The 20,253-nt window shown below is 40.3% G+C and overlaps 2 protein-coding genes across 2 annotated transcripts; one reads left to right on the forward strand and one right to left on the reverse strand.

The window, feature by feature from the left end:
- Window positions 1-454: 454 nt before the first annotated feature.
- On the reverse strand, window positions 455-5,031 carry zic6 (zic family member 6). The gene is made up of 2 exons (XM_014984626.2): window positions 3,826-5,031; window positions 455-1,908 (listed from the first exon to the last, which is right to left on the reverse strand). Exons 1-2 carry the CDS (start codon window positions 4,784-4,786, stop codon window positions 1,283-1,285), a joined length of 1,587 nt encoding a protein of 528 aa, XP_014840112.2. The 5' UTR covers window positions 4,787-5,031; the 3' UTR covers window positions 455-1,282.
- Window positions 5,032-11,570: 6,539 nt separating this feature from the next.
- Window positions 11,571-15,591, forward strand: zic3 (zic family member 3 heterotaxy 1 (odd-paired homolog, Drosophila)). Its single transcript, XM_014984627.2, has 3 exons — window positions 11,571-13,147; window positions 13,840-14,003; window positions 14,452-15,591. Exons 1-3 carry the CDS (start codon window positions 12,157-12,159, stop codon window positions 14,632-14,634), a joined length of 1,338 nt encoding a protein of 445 aa, XP_014840113.1. The 5' UTR covers window positions 11,571-12,156; the 3' UTR covers window positions 14,635-15,591.
- Window positions 15,592-20,253: the final 4,662 nt, after the last annotated feature.

A 20,253-nucleotide genomic window follows, 5' to 3' on the forward strand; every position in this document is an offset into this window, starting at 1 on the left:
CCTTCAATGAATGTTGGGTTGAAAAATTAGAAAACGCAACATGAAACCCAGTAGTTTTGATCAATTATATAACAGACATATGAACATTAAGGCAAGCTGTTACCAGGATGCTCTCATATTACAAGATAGTGTAGTTCTGAATATTAAATCAAATTAAATTCAGTTTATTTATATAGCACCAATTTACGTCAAATATCATGTCAGGGAACTCAACAAGGCAAACAGACATGATAAAATAAATAAAGGGCAGCCCTCACAGACGCATGTATCAGTCTCATTTAACTCAGATAAATTGTTCTTCCTTATGTATATTAAGAGCTGTAGGAGGGCTTCACACTGAATTCCAAATCTTAACACAGGACATGGATAATTTCTCTCTTTTTTTTGTACCCAGAGAAAAGTTTGCATCTTTGTTGAAAATTATTTGATGAGGGTATATCACACATATCTGATCAAAGAGAATATAGACACTTTAATAAAATATAAGATACATAATTAATTATACAGTATGCTTATGTACAGCAGGAATGTATTCTAATTAAACGTTTGTTTTTTTTCCCCATTAACACGAACACTCTGGTTTTACTCACTTTGCACAGAAATGTGAAATAAACACATATTATAGAGCACGAATGTTTCATGGAAAAAAGGAGCGAGGATGTTGAACATAATCAAGGGTAAGGGAAAGGAAAAAAATAATGAGCCTGCCGGTATATTAATTAAAGTCAAATCATGCTGCAGGCCCACCAAGCAGGCCTGTTAGATCTCAAAATTTAACCTAAGTAAAGATCATCCAGATAATGATTCAACCTGCGATATACATAAAGTCATGAATAATATTTCTATTCATCCCGACATACATTAAACCTAGTTTACATTCAACAAAGACCCCTACTGTGAGGGCTACATTCAGATTTATTTTTTAACTTTCCTGTAAGAGATTTTAGGTTCAGAATGCGTAATGCGCTGATAATTATATATATAAAAAAACTTACATTAAAAAAACAATCATTTTCTTTTCACTTTTAAGACAGACCGACATTTTTTTTTTAAGTTATGCAACGCGAATGCGCTCCTAAAGCACACTGTGGAGATGTAAGGGCGAGCGGAGAACAATAAGAACGACAAAAACTTGGCCATATTTCGCAATGCAAAATTCAAAAGGACTTTTCAGAAACTATTTCATACAGCATTCACAAAAGTACACAGAGTAAAAGAGAAACAGCTGCTGGGTTTTAGGCTACAACATGAAAACAGAGGCCCACAGTTTGCGTTCAGGTTCTCAGAGGGAGGGGATGTTGTTGCACTGCTTTGGTGGGAACGTGTCCACGCCACTGTGGCATGTGTACCATCCGTTCACGATGCTCTTCTGAAAGGGAGAAGCCGAGGAGAAAGTCCGCGAGGTCTGGGCAAAAGCGTGACCAGTCTGGCCGCAGGGGTACTGGGAAGACTGGGACCTGTAGCTGCCCCTCTGCAGCAACAAAGGGTCCAAGAGGGGCTGCGACCTGTGCGCGGAGTAGTCCAAACTGCTGTCAAACGCGTGATGGAAGCGTGACCTCGGGGTCAACTCGTCCCGGCTCTCAGGGGACAGGGGGACATCCTGAGTGGAGGTGGGGACTTGAGGGGGGCTGATCTGGCCAACGTCCGACGCTCGGGCCGGCCTGCCCTCCGCAGCATGACCCCCGTCACCGGGAGGCGCGTCGCCGCCTTTGGCGACGTGCTCCTTGGTGCAGTGGAGCTTCATGTGCTTCCGTAGAGAGCTCGGGTGGGTGTAGCACTTGTCACAGCCCCTGACCTTGCACATGTAGGGTTTATCACTGGAGTGGACGTGGGAGTGCTTCTTTCTGTCGCTGCTGTTCGCGAATCTCCGGTTGCAGCCGTCAAACTCGCATTTAAACGGTTTTTCACCTAAAACATGCAGAGACAGAAACGGGGACGAGTTATGAAAGCGCATACAGGCCTGAACATCCAACCATCATATGGCACACGTCACCAAAATGCTGCACAGAGATGGAGAAATGACGGAGGGCGGATCTTCCGTCAATAACGGGTCCCACCATCCATACGCATCCCTTAATGTGACACGTATATAAGGCTCTGGGTTGAAATTCAGTTAAAAACTCTCTCTCTCTCTCTCTCTCTCTCTCTCTATATATATATATATATATATATATATATATATATATATATATATATATATATATATATGCTTTAAGATCACGCTTTAAGAGCGTCTTCAGGGTTGGTTAACAGTTTTCCTTGTAGCTTTCCATCACTTCCTATTGAGACGTGTAATACATTTTTGCCTCATTGCCATTCTGTTTGAACAAATTAATCACTTCAGTTAACTGCACAACAGCTCTCTGCAAGCATCATGGCAGTACAGTTTTTGTAAGTATTTCTAAAGTACATGTGCTTCATTTTCTGAATGAATTGGGACTTTGTTGTGTTATAATCAGACTGGATTTAATGTAACTGAATTGAAATTATGATTGGATTGTATGGAGTCTGATTTGACTGAATATGTCCACAGAGTTGGATATCATTTGGCCCTTCCTGTATTTTGAAGTTTCTTGAGAAGACATCTGTTGTAAACTGTTGTTATATAAATAAATAACTGGATTCTTTATGTGTGTTTTATGATACTTTTTGTTATTACATAAAGAGCCTGATTAATATGCACACTGTACGCATGTGCAGCTGTGTGATAGCTTAGCCAGTGTCACATGGGGGTCTGTTGTGCCTCTTTCTTCCGCTGCTCTTAATAATAAAACAATACACAGCAGAAATAAAAGACAGCACCCAAGGAATATGTATTTAGTCCAGTCCTTTTCTTTTCATTTTAATTTTGTGAGAAAGCAATTCACTTTATTTATATAATTCCAAATTAAATGCCTTTATTTTAACGTAATTAGGCTGACATGTGTGGAAAATGGAATAAAATATAACTGCATGCTGATTTATTTCATATGGTTGGGTGTTTGGTAAAAAAGAAATGCCAGGTTGTGAAGTTAAAAAAGCATTTTACGAGATATTTCACGGTTCATGGTAACATATGAAATGCCCTTCAAAGGAAAAGTGAGGAGGGGGGGGGGCGACGGCAACGGGATACATTTTTAAACACAGCCTATTTTTATTTACAGCTAAAGTCCACCATTTCCTCAACTTTTTAAATTGTTATTATTTCCCACTACATCATGGCTACATCACAGAGCGGTGTGCTCTGTGAACACAGGAAGATAAATCCCTGGGAGGCACGAGCAGCGTAACGGCTACGTCACAGCTCTCCGGTGTCCCGGCATTTATTTAATAATTTCTCTGAATGAAGTGAGGGAGGCACCCAAAGCGCCAGGCCTGCTGCCTGCAATCGTTTGCAGCTGTCTTACTACTTTCTCATCTGTGGCTCCTGCGTGGGGACTACACGTGTCTTTTTTTTTTTTCCTTTCTCTCTCTCTTTTCTCCTGAGACATGCGAGTAAAAACTGACGTGGACGGCGAAAAAAAAAAAATAAAACAAAATAAAACCCCACAAAAAATTAGAACGTTTAATCGCAAAATACGTAGCACGGGTCTAAATGAAACATATAATAATAATAATAATAATAATAATAATAATAATAATAATAATAATAATAATAATAATAATAAAATTGGAAAAAATAAAAAGATTACTGTGAGACAGATAAACGCTAAAAATAAATTTTTAATCAATAATAAATATTTGACAATTTAAATGCATTATTATTATTGTTATTATTATTATTATTATTGTTATTATTATTATTATTATTATTATTATTATTATTATTATTATTATTATACTGACCTGTGTGAGTCCTCTTGTGGATCTTTAGATTCTCTGATCTAGCAAAAACTTTCTCACAGCCGTGAAATGGACAGGGAAAGGGCTTCTCCCCAGTGTGGACCCTGACGTGATTCACCAGCTTGTATTTGGCTTTGAAAGGCTTCCTGTCCCTCGCACAGTTCTCCCAGTGACAAATGTATTCAGAGTGCTCGGGTCCTCCGACGTGCTCCACTGTCACATGGGTGACAAGTTCATACATGGTCCCGAAGGCTCTGGAGCAGGGCAGCTTCCCCGACCCTGCCTCTTTGCCGTCACTCCACTTGCACACCAGCTCATGCTTCACCGTCTGCTTGGAGCACCTGAGGAAGGCGTCGGCTCCCCCACGCTGGATCGCCATGTTCAGGGGCTTGTAGAGACCCAGGAACTGGGTGACAATCTGCTGGCTGCTTCCCTTGGGGTTGATGGTCTGGCCGTAGGAGTGAGTCCGGGTGAGGAGGTCGCCAGGTAGACCCAGCATCATCTGACCGCCGAGGTCGCGGGACGCGTCCGTGGAGGCGTGGGCCTGCTCCTGGTAGCTGGCAAAAAAAGCGTGGCTCCTGTTGTCCCTGCAGCCAGCAAAGTCCCGGTACCTTCCCATCCCGCCATGTTGGTTGGGTCTTGGTGCCAGTTGATCAGTGACGGGTGGCATGCCGGCTCCAGAGAGATTTGCTCCAATGATAATGCCCCTAGGGCTGTGCTCTAACCGGTGACTGGGATATCCAGAGTCTGAAAAACTGGGAACCGAGTGGTCAACATATGCACTGGACCTCGTCTCGGGGTAGTCTCGCAAATTGTGCGAGGGGCAGAGTTTTAAGGAACTGCCAGTGGGGTGTCCCATGTGCTCCCCTGCCAAAGGTGGCAGCACCACGCTGGGTTCAGTATTGCTCTCCCCGGGGTTGACGCAAGAGAGAGGGCAGCCACTAAACCTCGAAAGGCTTGTCATGTTTTGTTGTGAGTTTGCCTGTGAGTTTGCAGAAATCAACCAGTGCAAGCAGTCAGGATGCACCTAGAAACTCTGCTCCCATGTTGCTGTTTTTTTTCTCTCCCCTTGCTGTATATCATCTGCATGTGAAATTCTTGGCCGTGAACATCGCGGAAGCTGCAACCAGACTCAGTTTCGTTAGAGTTGGTGTGAGTCCCATGCCGGTTCACTTTGCCCTCTTGATTTGTGGCAATAACCGTGGTAGTAAAAAAATGCTTCGAAACAGGCCATGGTGCAATATAAAAGCACAGCAGGCAAACCTGCTTTTAAAAAGGGAGCTTTGGGATTGGTTGGAATGTGCGGTGATTGACAGGCGCAGGGTTTGTTTTAAAAGGGACACGCAGGAGTTCACCGCACGACTCCGTTTTTCAAATATCGCCGAGAAAATGCTTTGAAATGTGCCGCGGTGCTACTCCCTAATATCGCTGCCTCTTTAACTTCAGGCGCACTCTCATTACAGCCCTTCTCTAAAATCTCCACATATAGCAGGAGAGAGAGGGGGGAAGGGGGGGAATGCACAGGTTAATGTTTATTAGAAATCATCTGGTAGAAGTCAAGTGATTAGGTCCAGACATGAGCAAAACACAACACAATCAAAGTCTGCAGAGGCTTTTTTCTTTGCCAAAACAACTACTCCTGCCTGGCAAGAACAATAGGTTTTGGGCTCTGCGTGTCCAGGCCAATTATTCTCAAGACTAGTATTAGAAGTAAAAAATGAAACACTTGATAGCAGTGAAAGTTACAGGGAAATGTGTTTTATTTAAGGTAAAATGTATTTTAAATGAAACTGCGTAAACAAAGCGTTCACAAAAAGTGTTTATTAAATATTTAAGTCACTGCGAATTTAGAGATTTAAAATATAACTCTATTAATTTAACCATATATACATGTGGGGTTTTTTTAATGCAAGTTTGAAGTGCTTGGAAAAAGTTAACTGCAATGAAGCAACAAGTAGTGGAGCCGATTTTTTTTTTTTTTTATTTATGATTATCTTTTTTATTAGTAGTACAAATGATTTTTTTCTTACAGAAGTGTCATTTGGGAGAACAGGACAGTCCGTACTACTTTATACCTTAGAGCCCAATGTAAACCATCTCTGTAAATAAAGCCTCTCTCATTAAGGCACGTAAATAAATTAATAATCTTCAAAAAGTGCGTCCTGAAGGCTGGCGTACATTTTTTCCCCCCCTCCATTTTAAAAGAAAGTGGTTATGTAAAATGTAAATTGTGAAACGTGACAAACTCAGTGAGCTTGCATGAAAACTTTCTTATATATACTTTGAGGTGTTGTGAGGACACCGAGTTCTCCAGTGCTGCTGCTGCTACAGTAGAGTACATTTTTCCTGTGCGTCAACTCGCTTTTTTTCTTTCTTTTTTTTTATTCTTGACGTTGCTAAGGCTCCTCAACACCTCGGACAGCTAAGGCACATTCTTTCATCTTTTACTTTTATTTAAATCCACACAACGAGGCTTGGGCTCCGGGCTGTAGCTTATGTAGGTTTTAGGTGAAAGCCCCCCCTTTATTTCCAAAGACTGTTGCTGGCATATTTTCTAACTTTCCCGCCACTAAATACACAGGAAAATATAACAACAAAAAATAAAATAAAAATAAAAAAATCTGCCTTCAGTTTTTCTGTATTCTAAAGACAGCAATAAATCAAAGGGACCCACTTGACAGTAAGTGCTGTAAAATAGTAAACAGGCCCAGAACTGGCCTAAATCTGCCCCAATTGTCATTGGCGGTCATGTTTGTCAACCTTTCACCTGATGCATTTCTGAAAATAATTGAGATCAGAAGGTCAACAAACTGTAGGTTTCCAATCTGCCACTCAGCCTGCACAAAGGTCTGGCAAACCTGATGATTTATGGTCTTTTCTTTTCAGGAAAAGAAAAAAAAAGTGGGATGTGCAAAGAGATGTTATGATTCTATGAGGCTGTTTGGCTTCACCTTTGCAGTAACAGAGTCATAGCAGCTGATGTGTGTTCCTGGGCCTGTCTGAAAACTGATGTTTTTCTAAAGAGGGGGAGGGATTCTTAAAGCCTTATAATAATAAATATCTTGTTTAAAAATTAAATCTGAAAAGATCAAAATTACTTCATATTTTTTTCTTACTGAACAAAATAGGGTAAAACATGATAATGAACTGAAACCATTAACATATGTTCAAATTTTTACATGTTTCTCCAAAACAATTGGAGAAATGTTATGGTTTCAAAGCTATGATAAAGAGTTTAATTTCAAGCAGTTATTATTTGGAAAAAATTATTTTAAAAAATGCATTGTCACATTTTTACAGTTATTTATCATGCTTCTTCGTTGAATACCTTATTCTTAAAACATGACAAATAAATAAAGAGGAGGCTTTTCAAAGAAGAGGTTAGATTTAGTATCATTCCTGTTTAAATATCTAAAGATTAACCGAAAGTATTCCGACACATTTCCGCAAGCACAAAATATATATTTTTCAAATATTTTGGAAATAAATTTCTGGTTTTGATCATAATTTGATTAGATTTTATTCATTTATTTTTCTTGAAGACAATTTGAATTGCATTCATATAAATATCGTTATACTAATTTAGCTTTCCTAAATGAGTCTAATATTCATGTCGATTAGTTAACAAGACAAATTACACATTACTGACCTTTGGACACAAAATATCGCTGTGATTTATGTGAGTGAACAATTCTACACGTGTAGCGTCCCCGTCCCGCCTGATTCTGTTACTGTGCCTCAAATTGAGCATAAAGTAGGAGCAAAACAGAACACGGTTCTAACACAAGGCGAAAAAAACTAAACCTATAAATTGAAAGCACATTGAGAAAGTCTTTTCACAATTCATTAAGTTCAATATCCTTAACCTTAGTAGGTGATAAGACTTTATTATACATTATAAAACTGTTTACGAAGCCATAAAACACATAAACAGTTATCATGCAGGTTTGTAGAAAATAAACTAGAATAGATGATGCGCTTTGCGATTAATATCATTAGCTCTGAAAAAAGCCAATTATAACATGCCGTTAGTAAATATAAGTAAATTTGTTGTTATTTTTCAGAAACTGATTCCAATGTCTGTTAATGTTTTGCGGGAATAAATGTGTGTATGTATGAGTGCAACCATTTGTGTTGTGGAGATATTGTAATTGATGTGGGGATGGCAGTGCACCTTGTTGCCATCACATTATGAAATTTAGATGAATTAACAGGTTTGGGATGAGTCCATTTGGGGGACAGCTGCTCCAGTAAATCACAGCAAGAAGTCAATTAGCTCTCTCCATCAGCCATATGAAGGCAAATTCCAAGTGCAGTTACTCAGAGCCCAAGTTACTGCCTAATCTGACGATATATGGAGAACCTGTTTGGTTTTTACTTTACTGTATAAGATATTTAAAATATTTTAGAGGAGGCAAAAAGAGCAAAATTACAACATTTCGCTCAAGAAACACAGACAACACACCGCATGGAAATGGGTTCGACGCAGATGTGACAAAGTCAAATATCGAATTGCAAAACCTAAAATTGTTAGCGATAAACTATAGTAAAAAAAACTTCCCAGATAAATTTACCTGCTAAATTTAAAAGTGTAAATAGTAGGAGGTGACGTGTGTAAATATATATACCGCAATGTAAAAGTAGATATTTTCTGAAAAAATAAACGTAACCACGCATGAAAATACATTTTAAAAATTCCTCAAAAGTTTAAAGAAAAATAAAACATAAATTTAAAATGTAACCTGTGAGTGGAATAGAACGAAAGAGCAGAACCCGAGCCTTCAAGCTTCCGTCTGTGGTGTGGAGATTTTTTTGAGAAAGCAAAACTAATACTAAACTCAGTAACTCATGTTAATATTTATATACAAAATAGAACGTGTGCAGTTTTAAGTGATATTAAATAACAGCGGAACTATCTGCAACATTTATCCCATTGGCTACCCATAGCAAAGCAGTGAATCAGACTATTTTTTTTTCTTTCACTGCACCTTGAAGACACAGACATTATTTCTAATGTTTAAAAACGTGAAAACACACATTCTACAGTAAAAACGCAAACATAAGTAATTAATTCTAAGATAAGCTTTAGTTTATCCAAAAAAGAAGTACAGGCTACATTTAATTTTGGTCCAGTCATTATTGAGTTAACTTCAAGTCCACAAACTTGTCTACTGCACAAGTGGCCTGAGCCAGCCAAGCATAGTATGGGATACAGGCCAGACAACATGGACAAAAAAAAGGAAAGAAAAATCCCTCAACTTTTCTGCCAGAAAAGAAAACGCTGCTACATAGGCCACTTTATTTTATGGGAAAAAAACACATGCATCCAGCTTTTTTAATTAAAAATAACCTTTTTATGTCCCAGCCTATATTGCATCTAGTTACAACAAGCATATAAATGTGAGCTGTTTACCATACAGGGTGATGGCTATGTTCTCTTTTCCAACAGCATGGGCCTACAGTCAGGGAGGGCATGCACACCATAAAATATTCTCATATTTTAAGGTAACGCGCATGCTCTGTTGAGGGAAGATTATGTTATAACCAATGAGCTTTCCAAACGCCCAGTGAGGTAATCCCAGCAGAGATGACTAAATAAAACAAAATTATACATACCGCAGTCCTGCTGAAAATGCATCACGTTGCATCACGCCTGCATGTGCTAAAATTAGTCATTCATGATTTTTAATTCGGATGTGTTTGACTGATCGTTTGCATGCAAATTGAGTTATTTTATGTAATTAAATTGAATACGAGCAAACATTGAGTTATTTTATTTTTAATTGCATTTATTTATCAGATTTACCCAGGTTGAAATTTAATAGACACGCTTAAAAGTGTCAGGAAGAGAGTTTTGATTAAGCAGGGCTGCAGCCTGTGCTGTTTTTGCGCTTCTTCTGAAGTAACGTTTTACGATTCAGTTGGGAGAAAAAATGCGCAAAGTATCCCTGCTTCTCTCGGGTGAAATTGAAAACACACCGCGCAGGAACAAGACAAATAAAAATAAATTCACTACTTGTGTTGTTTGTTTTCACTATAATTTAAATGTGCTTGAAGCCCATTTCCACTTGTAAGGGTTCATTGATTAATAAATAAAAGTCAGAACTTTAACACTAAAGCAACAGTTGCTTCACATTTGGTCTTGTTGATGACAGCTCCCCCTCTTCTTTCCACAGCAAGAGCTCCGACAAAAAGGCAACATTTGTGACTCATCTTAACCCGCGTCACTTAATCATTCCATAGCAGTATAATATGGCTGTAAACACACGGCGCGTTTATTTAAAAGCGGCGTGTGGAGCCTTCACGTTTCAACAAGGCAGTAAAATATGGAGGGAATACAGGAAAACTTAACAGGCTGCTTGTCACTTCCTAAAGTTCACCGAAGGTCGCAATAAATCTGCGTGTGTGCAGATGTGAATGTGTGCATATGCTGGGATCCTTTTTAAAAACTCTGCATAAGTGTGTGTGTATGCGTGTGTGTGTGTGTGTGTGTGTGTGTGTGTGCGTGAACGCGCAACGTGTGCGGTGTCAGAGAGAGGGAAAGTGTGTGTGCGTGTGTGTGTGAGAGAGAGAGAGAAAGAGAGAGAGAGTGCAGGGAGGGAGTAAACTGTGAGACGGAGCGAGGAGGGAGACACACACTTATAAGCACACACACACACACACACACAGGAAAAACGATGAAGTGAATTTCATTCGTGGATTTGCTTCATGAGAAGTTGTTGAGTTTGTGTTAAAAAGCGCAAGTGTTGAACTGATATGCAAGATGGCAATAACAAAAAGAAACCAAGGAGGTACGCGGCTACTTGCAACAACTGAATTAACATATGAGAAACGGGCCTAAACATGGAGCACTAAAACCCCTCTGAAAATGTAGAATTAAAACTTCTCTAGAATGGACCACATAGGCCTCTTGTAAAGTAGAGATAAGCATGAAGCAAACTCACCTTTTTTACCCCCAATCTATTACTCTCTCTCGGTGAAATGTTCTCAGAGGGACTGCGGTGGGACGAGGGCGACAGTAGAATGAAGAACTGACTTGATTTTTTTTTTCTTTTTTTTTTTCTTTCTTTTTTTTTTTTTTCTTGGGGAGTCCAGAGCCCTGTAAAGTAAAGAATGTGAGAGCTCCTTCCTGGGACAGATTGAGGAGGAGAGATGGAGGAGATGAAGGAGGAGGGGGTGGAGGGCGGTAGAGAGAAAAGGATGTGAAAAAGGCTCGGAGTTTCTAAAAAGCGCCGCTTGAAGCTCACTCAGCGCGTCTCTGAACTTGATCAGATTTTGTGTCCTGCAGCGAGTCAGTCAGCGGCAACCCTGTGAAACTTGTTCAGTGGCACGACATCTTTTACAGCTTTTAGCTAAGCCAAAAAAAAAAAATTAATTAATTACATTTAAATTTAAATGACAAATACATTTAGATTGCAATTACTAAAATATCTGATAAAGTATTTATCTATTTATTTACGCATGCATTTCCGTATTTATTAATTTATTTATTGGTTTATTTATCTATGTTTCGCCGGATATATTTTTTTCTTAAAAATAAATAAAAATCTGGAAATGCGCCAATTCATGAAATATAGATAGATAGATAGATAGATAGATAGATAGATAGATAGATAGATAGATAGATAGATAGATAGATAGATAGATAGATAGATAGAATGCAAGTTACTGTCCTTCATATCGACGGTATTAGTGGGTAAAAGTTAGGAAAAGTTCCGTAATTATATTTTTTCTTTAATTCCGGGGAAGTAAATGACTTTCTACGGCTCTTTCCATAGCATGTCTGCATTACATTGAGTGAGGCGCCTCACATTAACACATGTGGGATCGCAGGAGTGTTTCGTTATACCTGCAAAAATAATGCCCGAAATAACCAATCACACGCAACCAGTGAGACAACCTGCCATCTTCAATCCCAAACAGTGCCAATCACATGAAATCCAGCCAATTAACGCCACTCTCGGTGATCACGTGTCTGAAGGGTAGCTGAGCGCCGATTGGCCACCGTAGCACTGCCTCCTGAGTTCATTTATGTTCTGGGAGTGAGTGATTGACTTTATCAGTCCAAGGACATCATCAGCCTGGTAAGGGGGGGAAGTTTGATCCTCTTTCTCACGGATCGCAGTCAACGGGAGTTTTTTTCCCTCCCAGCTCCTTTACATAGGATTTTTCCCCTCATTTTTTGGCTTTTTTATTTTTTTCATTTCTAGGATCTTTTTTGCTCAACGTGGTAAATCTCAGCGCAGTGGTCTGTAGCCCACCGCGCTCCGCTCAAACTGGATTTTAATTTGATTTTCTGTTTCCCACCCGACTCCTGAGTTTGCTTCGAGCTTCATGACTATGCTTCTAGATAGCGGTCCGCAGTTCGCATCGTTAGGAGTGGGGGGCTTCGGGACGCCACGGCACCACGACATCGGGAACAGGGACCCGGGTCTGGGACTGAATCCCTTCTCTGATTCCTCCCACTCCGCGGCTTTCAAAATAAGCCCCGTGGCGCACGACATCGCATCCAGCCAGACATCAGCTTTCACTCCGCAGGCGACTGGATACGCGGCCGCTTTGGGACACTCGCACGGCGGGCAGGTGGGCTCGTATGGCGGGGGAGCGTTCAACTCGACGCGGGACTTTCTCTTCCGGAACCGGGGCGTCGGGGAGTCCCCAGCTCCGAGTGCCCAGCATGGGATCTTTGCAGCCTCGACGGGGAGTCTGCACGGGCCGCCCGGGATCCCCGACAACCCCGGACATTTGTTGTTCCCTGGACTTCACGACCAGGGAGTGAGCCACACTTCTCCGAGCGGACACGTTGTAAACAGCCAGATGCACCTCGGCTTACGCGGGGACATTTTCGGAAGACCAGACCCGTACCGGCCGGTGGCGAGCCCCCGGACGGACCCGTACGGTGCTCAGCTCCACAACTACAACCACCCGATCAACATGAACATGGGCATGAACGTGCCGACGCACCACGGTCCGGGGGCCTTCTTCAGATACATGCGGCAGCCGATCAAGCAAGAGCTGTCCTGCAAATGGATAGACGAGAACCAGATGAATAGACCCAAAAAGACGTGCGACAGGACGTTCAGTACCATGCACGAGATGGTCACGCATGTGTCCATGGAGCACGTCGGCGGCCCCGAGCAGAGCAACCACGTCTGCTTCTGGGAGGACTGCCCGAGGGAGGGCAAGTCCTTTAAGGCCAAGTACAAACTCGTCAACCACATCCGCGTGCACACGGGCGAGAAGCCGTTCCCGTGCCCGTTCCCTGGATGTGGGAAAATATTCGCCCGCTCGGAAAATCTGAAAATCCACAAAAGAACGCACACAGGTAAGAATCAGAGAGTTTTATTTCGCATAAAAGAATCACGGGGTCATTCCCGGGTAGTAAATGTGTGTGTTCAGCCGTTACATAGCAGCAGCATGCTTTTGTTGTTTACCAAAACCATTTGCAAACTTTGCTCCACGGCTCACGCTTCCAAACAGCTACTGCGTTTTAAAAAATAATAACAATTACATAAATCGACTGCAAGCTCAAAAACCCCCATAAACAACTCTTTTAGCAACTTTGTTGTGCTGCTAACTCTGCTCAACGCGCATGCAAGGTTTCGAGACGGGATGTTTGGTGTGATTCATTGAGATTCTGTGCTCGCTTGTCAGACTACCAAGGCAGCAGACAACTAATCAATTTCTAACTGTGTTTATAATTGTTGCTCAGCCGTTGCACGCTGCCCTGTTGATTCATTGTTGACTACAGTTGAGTTGAATGACGGGGGGAGCAGGCCTCTTGAATAAATAAAGCCTGACAGAGCAGCAGAGTGTAGTAGTGGAGCTCGTATCCATGTCTCGCCGAATAAATGTAGGTTACCCTGTTATATAATAGTCTGCAGACCGTTACTCAGTCTCTGCTTCTTTTTTTTTCAGGTGGGTGTTACAATCGGGGGGTTGAGATTTTTTTTTTCTTTTTGTTTGTGTGCTGCAATCGTGATTCATGGTGTGCTGTGGGTTTGTTTAATCCCGCAGGTGAGAAGCCGTTTAAGTGTGAATTTGACGGCTGCGACAGACGCTTCGCCAACAGCAGCGACAGGAAAAAGCACATGCATGTGCACACGTCAGACAAGCCATACATCTGCAAAGTGTGCGACAAGTCCTACACACACCCCAGCTCTCTCAGGAAACACATGAAGGTAATTAACGTCTTCATTACTCCTTAAACACATTAACACACACATACGTACTCACACACACGCTCCACCACCACCACTACCACCCCCATTCCTCTGCTGCAGACACAACTTGAGGCATTGCTTAAGATCTTATTGCTGGGGAAAAAAAGAGTGTAAACAAATATGATGCCAACGAGTAAATACTTAGAACTAAGTTGTGCTCAACAGAGAAAATCTTCTCATTATTCTAATTTACATTTCAAGTTTAAATGAATATGTTTACTTCAATATTTCAAAAATAGTCCAGCTTTGAACGTGGATATTATTAGTTGTTCCAGTCGCATTTATTTGTACGTATCTGTGTGTGTGGGGGGGGAGGGGCTGGAGATACGGGGAGGAGATTATATGTATGCAATTCCACAAAAATTTCACTATCTTTCCTTGTGTTTATTTTTTATTTTTTTATCAGGTACATGAGTCTCAAGGTTCGGAATCTTCCCCGGCAGCGAGCTCCGGATATGAATCGGCCACTCCACCGGTGCTGGTCTCAGCCAGCACCGAGGACCCGACAAAAACACCGCCGTCAGCCGTGCAAAACACGCCTGGTCACAGCGAAGGACTGCCGCCCAACTTTAACGAGTGGTATGTTTGAAGTCGTGAAGAGTGGAGCCTCTCCCTGCAGTTTGGACCATGAGGATGAACGAGGAGTGACTTAAAATAAAACAATTTTCTCTCTCATACACACTCTTGCGCACGCACGCACACACACACACACACACACACTCACACATTCACATACAAACAAATGGGACTGGAACAACAACAACATGGAGATGAGAGCAAAAGCCAGCACCAAGCAGGCCACGTCCGTTCTCAGGATCACGGAAAAAAATGACTTTATTCCGCAGTTTTAAAACAAATCATCCACGACTAAATAAACTTTGTGATTATAATTTTTTTTTGTTTTTATTTTTAATCTTTTAGTTTACAGATTTCAGAAAGCTTGTTTTATTTTTTTCATTTTATGTATTTTCTCAAATTTTTATTTAAGTAAGAAAAAAAAGTAATTAAAAAATGAAAGATTATTTCACGCTGTTTTATATGACGGTGACGTCGCCTCCTTCGATTGATTGTTGAAACTTCAAAAACAGTCTTAAGAAACGTGCCAAAGTCTTTGTCATGAACTTGAACGCAGATTTAAAAAAAAAAACCTGAAAATCCTAAATAAATATTATACTCGTGAATGTATTTTTTTCCTTGTTTGATGGGGTCGCATCTGTTGTCAACGTCCGTTTTCAGGTGGAGACATGTGGTATTAGGTTTACGATTGTTACCGTTGAATATAACGTTGCCTTTTGTTTATACCGTTGTAAATACATATCCATGATGCCATATTTATCGATTTGTAATTTAATTATGGGTATAAGTTCTGAAACTTAAATGATATTTATGGAAATGTTTTTCTAACAAGATCTGTACAGTTTTTGGTCATAACCAGCTTAACATTGAACAAATGATAAACTCTTCTTTAAACTCCAACATCGCGATTGTATCCTTCTGTTTTCCTCTTCTTAACCAATAGGCCTACATGTGTCTTATTTGGACCGAATAGAAAAAAAAATCATCTATATGAATATTATGGATTTGTCTATATATATTGCAGATATTTCAGTCACTTTTATTTTCCTTATGAGACCATTGACATGTATATAAAAAAACATTGACTGTCTAGAACTGAGTTCAGTTGAGCTGAAAAGCTACAAAGCGGTTCTGTTTATATATTTGGTTCAGTTTAAACTTTTTTGTGGATTTTTCTTTTATAGGATCAGAAATAGATGTCAAATCTTAGAGGAGAAAATAAGATTTTAAAAAAAGAATGAACCCATCAGCCTATTGCACTCCTATATATACAGGTCTTAGACGAGTTGTGCGCAGTTCATGATTATCCAAATCGAGTATTTTTCGGTATTCATTTCAATTTGAGGGGGTCAAGCACCCGAAAAAATACGCCTGTATGGCGACCTTTATAGTTCCAGCAAATGTCTTTGTGCGAAGTAGCCTTTGTTTAAATGTCTGCATCGGCAACAATTGAACTGTCACGATACAGTATCTTCAAAAATAAAATAAGTTATGTTTTTTTTGTCTGTCAGCTTGCATTGTTTTAAATGTAACTCTTCTGTGAAACTAAATCGTGTTATTTGTTGTGGTGTTGCATATAGAGCAGTTTTGATTACACATTTTTGCTTGTTTTTTGTGTGAATAACTTGTCAAGATGACTTTTTTCTTTTTGTTGTGTTTAACAAAAAAAAAATTAGTGGAAGGGAAATTGGAGGGAGAACACGTTCAGTGGCGACAAAAAGAGTTACAGCATTGCATTGTAACCTATTCTCAAGAATTAAATATTATGCATACACAAAGTATATTGTACTCTTACGAGAACAATTTTCAGACCACCAGCACTACTTTTAAAAAAATAAAATGTAAAAAAAGTGAAACGGTACCTCTTGACAGTGATATATGAAATAACTTTATTTAAATAATTTAAGGAGTATATGTTTTATATGCTATTTTCTATACCTTAATTTAAAAAAAGAAGTACATTTTCTTATTCCCGCCACCTTCCTGCCCCCATGTCCAGAGGTCAGAGGAAAATATCTGATGTATAAAAACACAGCTAGAATGTGATGTTGTAACACTTTCTGGGAGGGGAAAAAATGGGTCACACTCCGAGTTATTCCTGAAGAGCAAAACTGTATCACTGATGAACTGTGTCACTGTGCCACATCGAGGCAAACTATGTTACAACAAGCAGGCCTATATGCGCTTAGAGCCTACCTAGAGTCAGACGTTTCCTTGTACTTTTTAGGCTACTGTATGTTGGTTGGTTTGTTCTGCCAACTATTTATGAGCAAATGTGAACGGAAATTTTGATTGAAATTAAAAACAAACATTATGAAAAAAAGCGACTCTCGGACTGCCACCTTGATTATTATTATTATTATTATTATTATTATTATTATTAGCACCACGTTGTTTCTGCACGCTGCATTCTGTACAGCAGACACTGTGTGAAATGCTTTTTGCATTAGACTTGTGGGAGTCACTTGAACTTGACACTGATTAGGCGCCATCTTAGCATCATGATTGTGTGTGTCTGTGTTTGTGCGTGTGTGTGCGAGGGCAAGAGACAGAGAGAGAGAGCGCGCGAAGAAGAGAGAGAGAGACAGAGAGAGAGAGAAAGGGAGAGAGAGAGAGACAGAGAGAGAGAGAGAGCGTGCGCGCGCATTATGTGTGGGAATATTTGGAAAGCAAGTTAGAGACCGGCAGCTTTGGAGATTAGCAGTAAACTGTACAAAACATTTATCACGAGAAAAGTTTCTTCAGTGTTTTTTTTTTTTTTTTTATTAATATATTTGTCTTACTTTCCAACTGATCCTTAGAGAATAATAACAGTAATCTCGGGCACCGTCAGGAAGTTTTCTGAGGGATGGCCAGATGGGGGGACCACTAATAATAATCTAGGGGTGGCACACCAAAGCAAAAAAAAAAAAAAAAAAAAGCCAGAGCAGAATTTTACAATAAACTATTTCGCCACGTATGATTTTAAAATGTTGTAGCTCTCCCTTTATTTTGCCTACATTTGCGATCCAGATATTACTTGACTATGGAGTCAGGAGTGACCGACACACATTCAAAACAGCGTTTTAAGACAAAAAAAAGTGAAACATTAAAATTAACATGTTACAATTCATCAAATATCGTCCATTTCTTAAATGCATACACACACACACACACACACACGCACACACACACACACACACACACACACACACACACACACACACACACACACACAAAAAAAAAAAAAAAAAAAAAAAACGGATGCATGTAAAGCAGTCCGTCCAGGGAGTGCTTAGAAAATTCATCAAGGTGGCCATTGCCCGAGTGGAAGCGTTGGAGAATCGCAGAACAAAATTGTCACAACAAAATGTGCGTTTGTGTTTTCTCTTAATGATGTTTAAAAAGTAGTAAAAATGATCAGATTCATCCTAACAGTTTTGAATGAGTGGCCGGATAGGAGAATATAATAATGAAGGAATGGCACACCATTATATCTTTTTTTCTTTTTTTATCTAGATTTCTTTGGTGAAACATTAATTTTAAGTTCACTAAAAATATATAATAAAAAGTCATCCTAACTGTCTATGGACAACATATGTACCATAGAGCTGATATGTTAGAACATGCTATCTCTAGCACCACCACCTAATTTAGCATCCATGATTTCAAAAATAAATTAATAAATAAATTGAAGCTAAATAAGACATATTTCTCTTTTTAAAAAATGAACAAAAATGTGCACATAGAACTGCTAATTTGTAGGAATAAAAACAAATAAAAGAATTGTTCTTGTCTATATTGTTGTTTTCCTTATAAGACAAATAACACTATCAGGAAGTATTTTAAGGGGTGGCTAAGTGGGGGCCAGTCATAACCTTGAGGTAGGAGAACAAAACCAAAAGCTATATCAGTATGATGAGGTGGTGGAATTTAAAATGTAGGTCTGACTGAAAATAAATCTGTTTATTTAAACAGCTAACAAACTGTTAGGTTTTCAAGCTCCTACATACACATGGCACCCACCAGCCCCCCTTGGTGGCGCCCCTGATAATACTTCTGCGAAATAATCTTGACTTGCAGACCCGAGGAAGGGAAGTTGAGGACCCTGCGTGACCATGGCAGTGGAGTGGGGAACGTTGCCAAAAGTGGCTCTGCCACAACCGATTAATGAGGCACCACAACACGACAAACAAGCGTCAGTGGGCGAAGTAATAAGGATTACAACAGGGTAGCTTGAAATTTGAAGCGCCTTAAAATAAAAGTTGATGCAAAACGCAGAAATTTCTATCAGTATAAAATAATTATTTAGTCAGTGTTCTGCCTTACTAAATCTGTGGAGCTTTGTTGCTGCTTTACATTAATGTACTTTTCAGTAGAGCATTAAAATCCTTTAACCGTGAACAGATTTATATGCTGTGACTCAAATTCTGTTTTTGATTCTTTTTTGCGCAAGCGCTCTACCCCCTCGCTCTCCGTTTGATTTCATTTCTTTTCGCCCCTTCCTCCTCTTCCCCCCTCCTCTTTTCCTTGCCCCCACCCGCATCCCCTCCTTTTTTTTTTTTGCCTTGCCCGCCTCCCTCCCTTCTCGGCTCGTCTAGTCGCACATTTCAAGTTCCTCCTCTCAGACAACGTGACGTGAAATAACAGAGACCCGGTTTCTCTCCCAGAGAAGGGGGCACATGGAAGCCGCACTTTTTTACGCTTGCACTTTGGGAGAGGTGCTTAACCGGCAGACGGGGGTCAGAATAGAGGGATGCGCCAGAAATGTTTTAATGTGATGGCTAAAAACTTAACATATTCCCATTTTTATTTAACTCCTCTGTATTTTACAGCAGATAAATATGGATTTAGGTCAAACCGTGTAAGTGTTGCACATTGTTACACCGAGAAAGAGAGCAGACGGTTCATTCCAGAATGAAGAAATACATAAAAGGCTCCTTTTTTTCAAGATTCTCAATGGATCAGAAAGCATTGTTAGACATAGACAATATCCAACTACAGCAGCTCGAGTAAGCCCTCATTCAGTCGCTTTGGACTGCTTGGCTGCTGTGCGCGGACTGGCGGCGCGCAGTTGCCTGTAATCTGTCTCACTCCCTCTCTTCTGTTTGTGGCAGAGGAGCTGCAGGGAGGAGGGAGGGAGGGCTTTGTGCTCTGCACTGAGGGAAAAAAATAGAACTGAGGTGCACTCCAGCACGCGCCTTCCGCTCAAGTTTAATATGGGATTGATTGGACAGCCCCATCCCTTTACCTTCCCGGTGTCTCCTCAGCCGCAGAGTATTTGCTGGCTAAGCGGGGAGAGCGCGCTCTAAGAGGATAAAGTCACACAAGCAAGTCTCCAGCCTTTTGTCACGCAACGGAGGAGGCGATCTTAATAATAAACTTACCTGATAATTTGCTTCGCGTTGATAAATGACTGATTAGAGGGACGCAATGCATCTTATGCAGACCTCATCTCCGAATCTCCAGGTTCTAAAGTAAGGTAATTCAGTGCGTTAAAAAAAAAAAAAAAAAAAGCCAGAGCTTCAGATGCAAGTCTGTTTATTTACATCTGAGGTTTTATCCGGCGCTTAATGCAGGACTTATGTGCTTCGTAGTGAGTGGAACAGAGTTGCTCCTAGGCCTTTGATCTGAAGCCGATACTTTTTTCTCC

Source organism: Poecilia mexicana, unplaced genomic scaffold (genome assembly GCF_051168715.1).
Source record: "Poecilia mexicana isolate PSO_F unplaced genomic scaffold, ASM5116871v1 scaffold_10, whole genome shotgun sequence".
Lineage (NCBI taxonomy): Eukaryota > Metazoa > Chordata > Actinopteri > Cyprinodontiformes > Poeciliidae > Poecilia > Poecilia mexicana.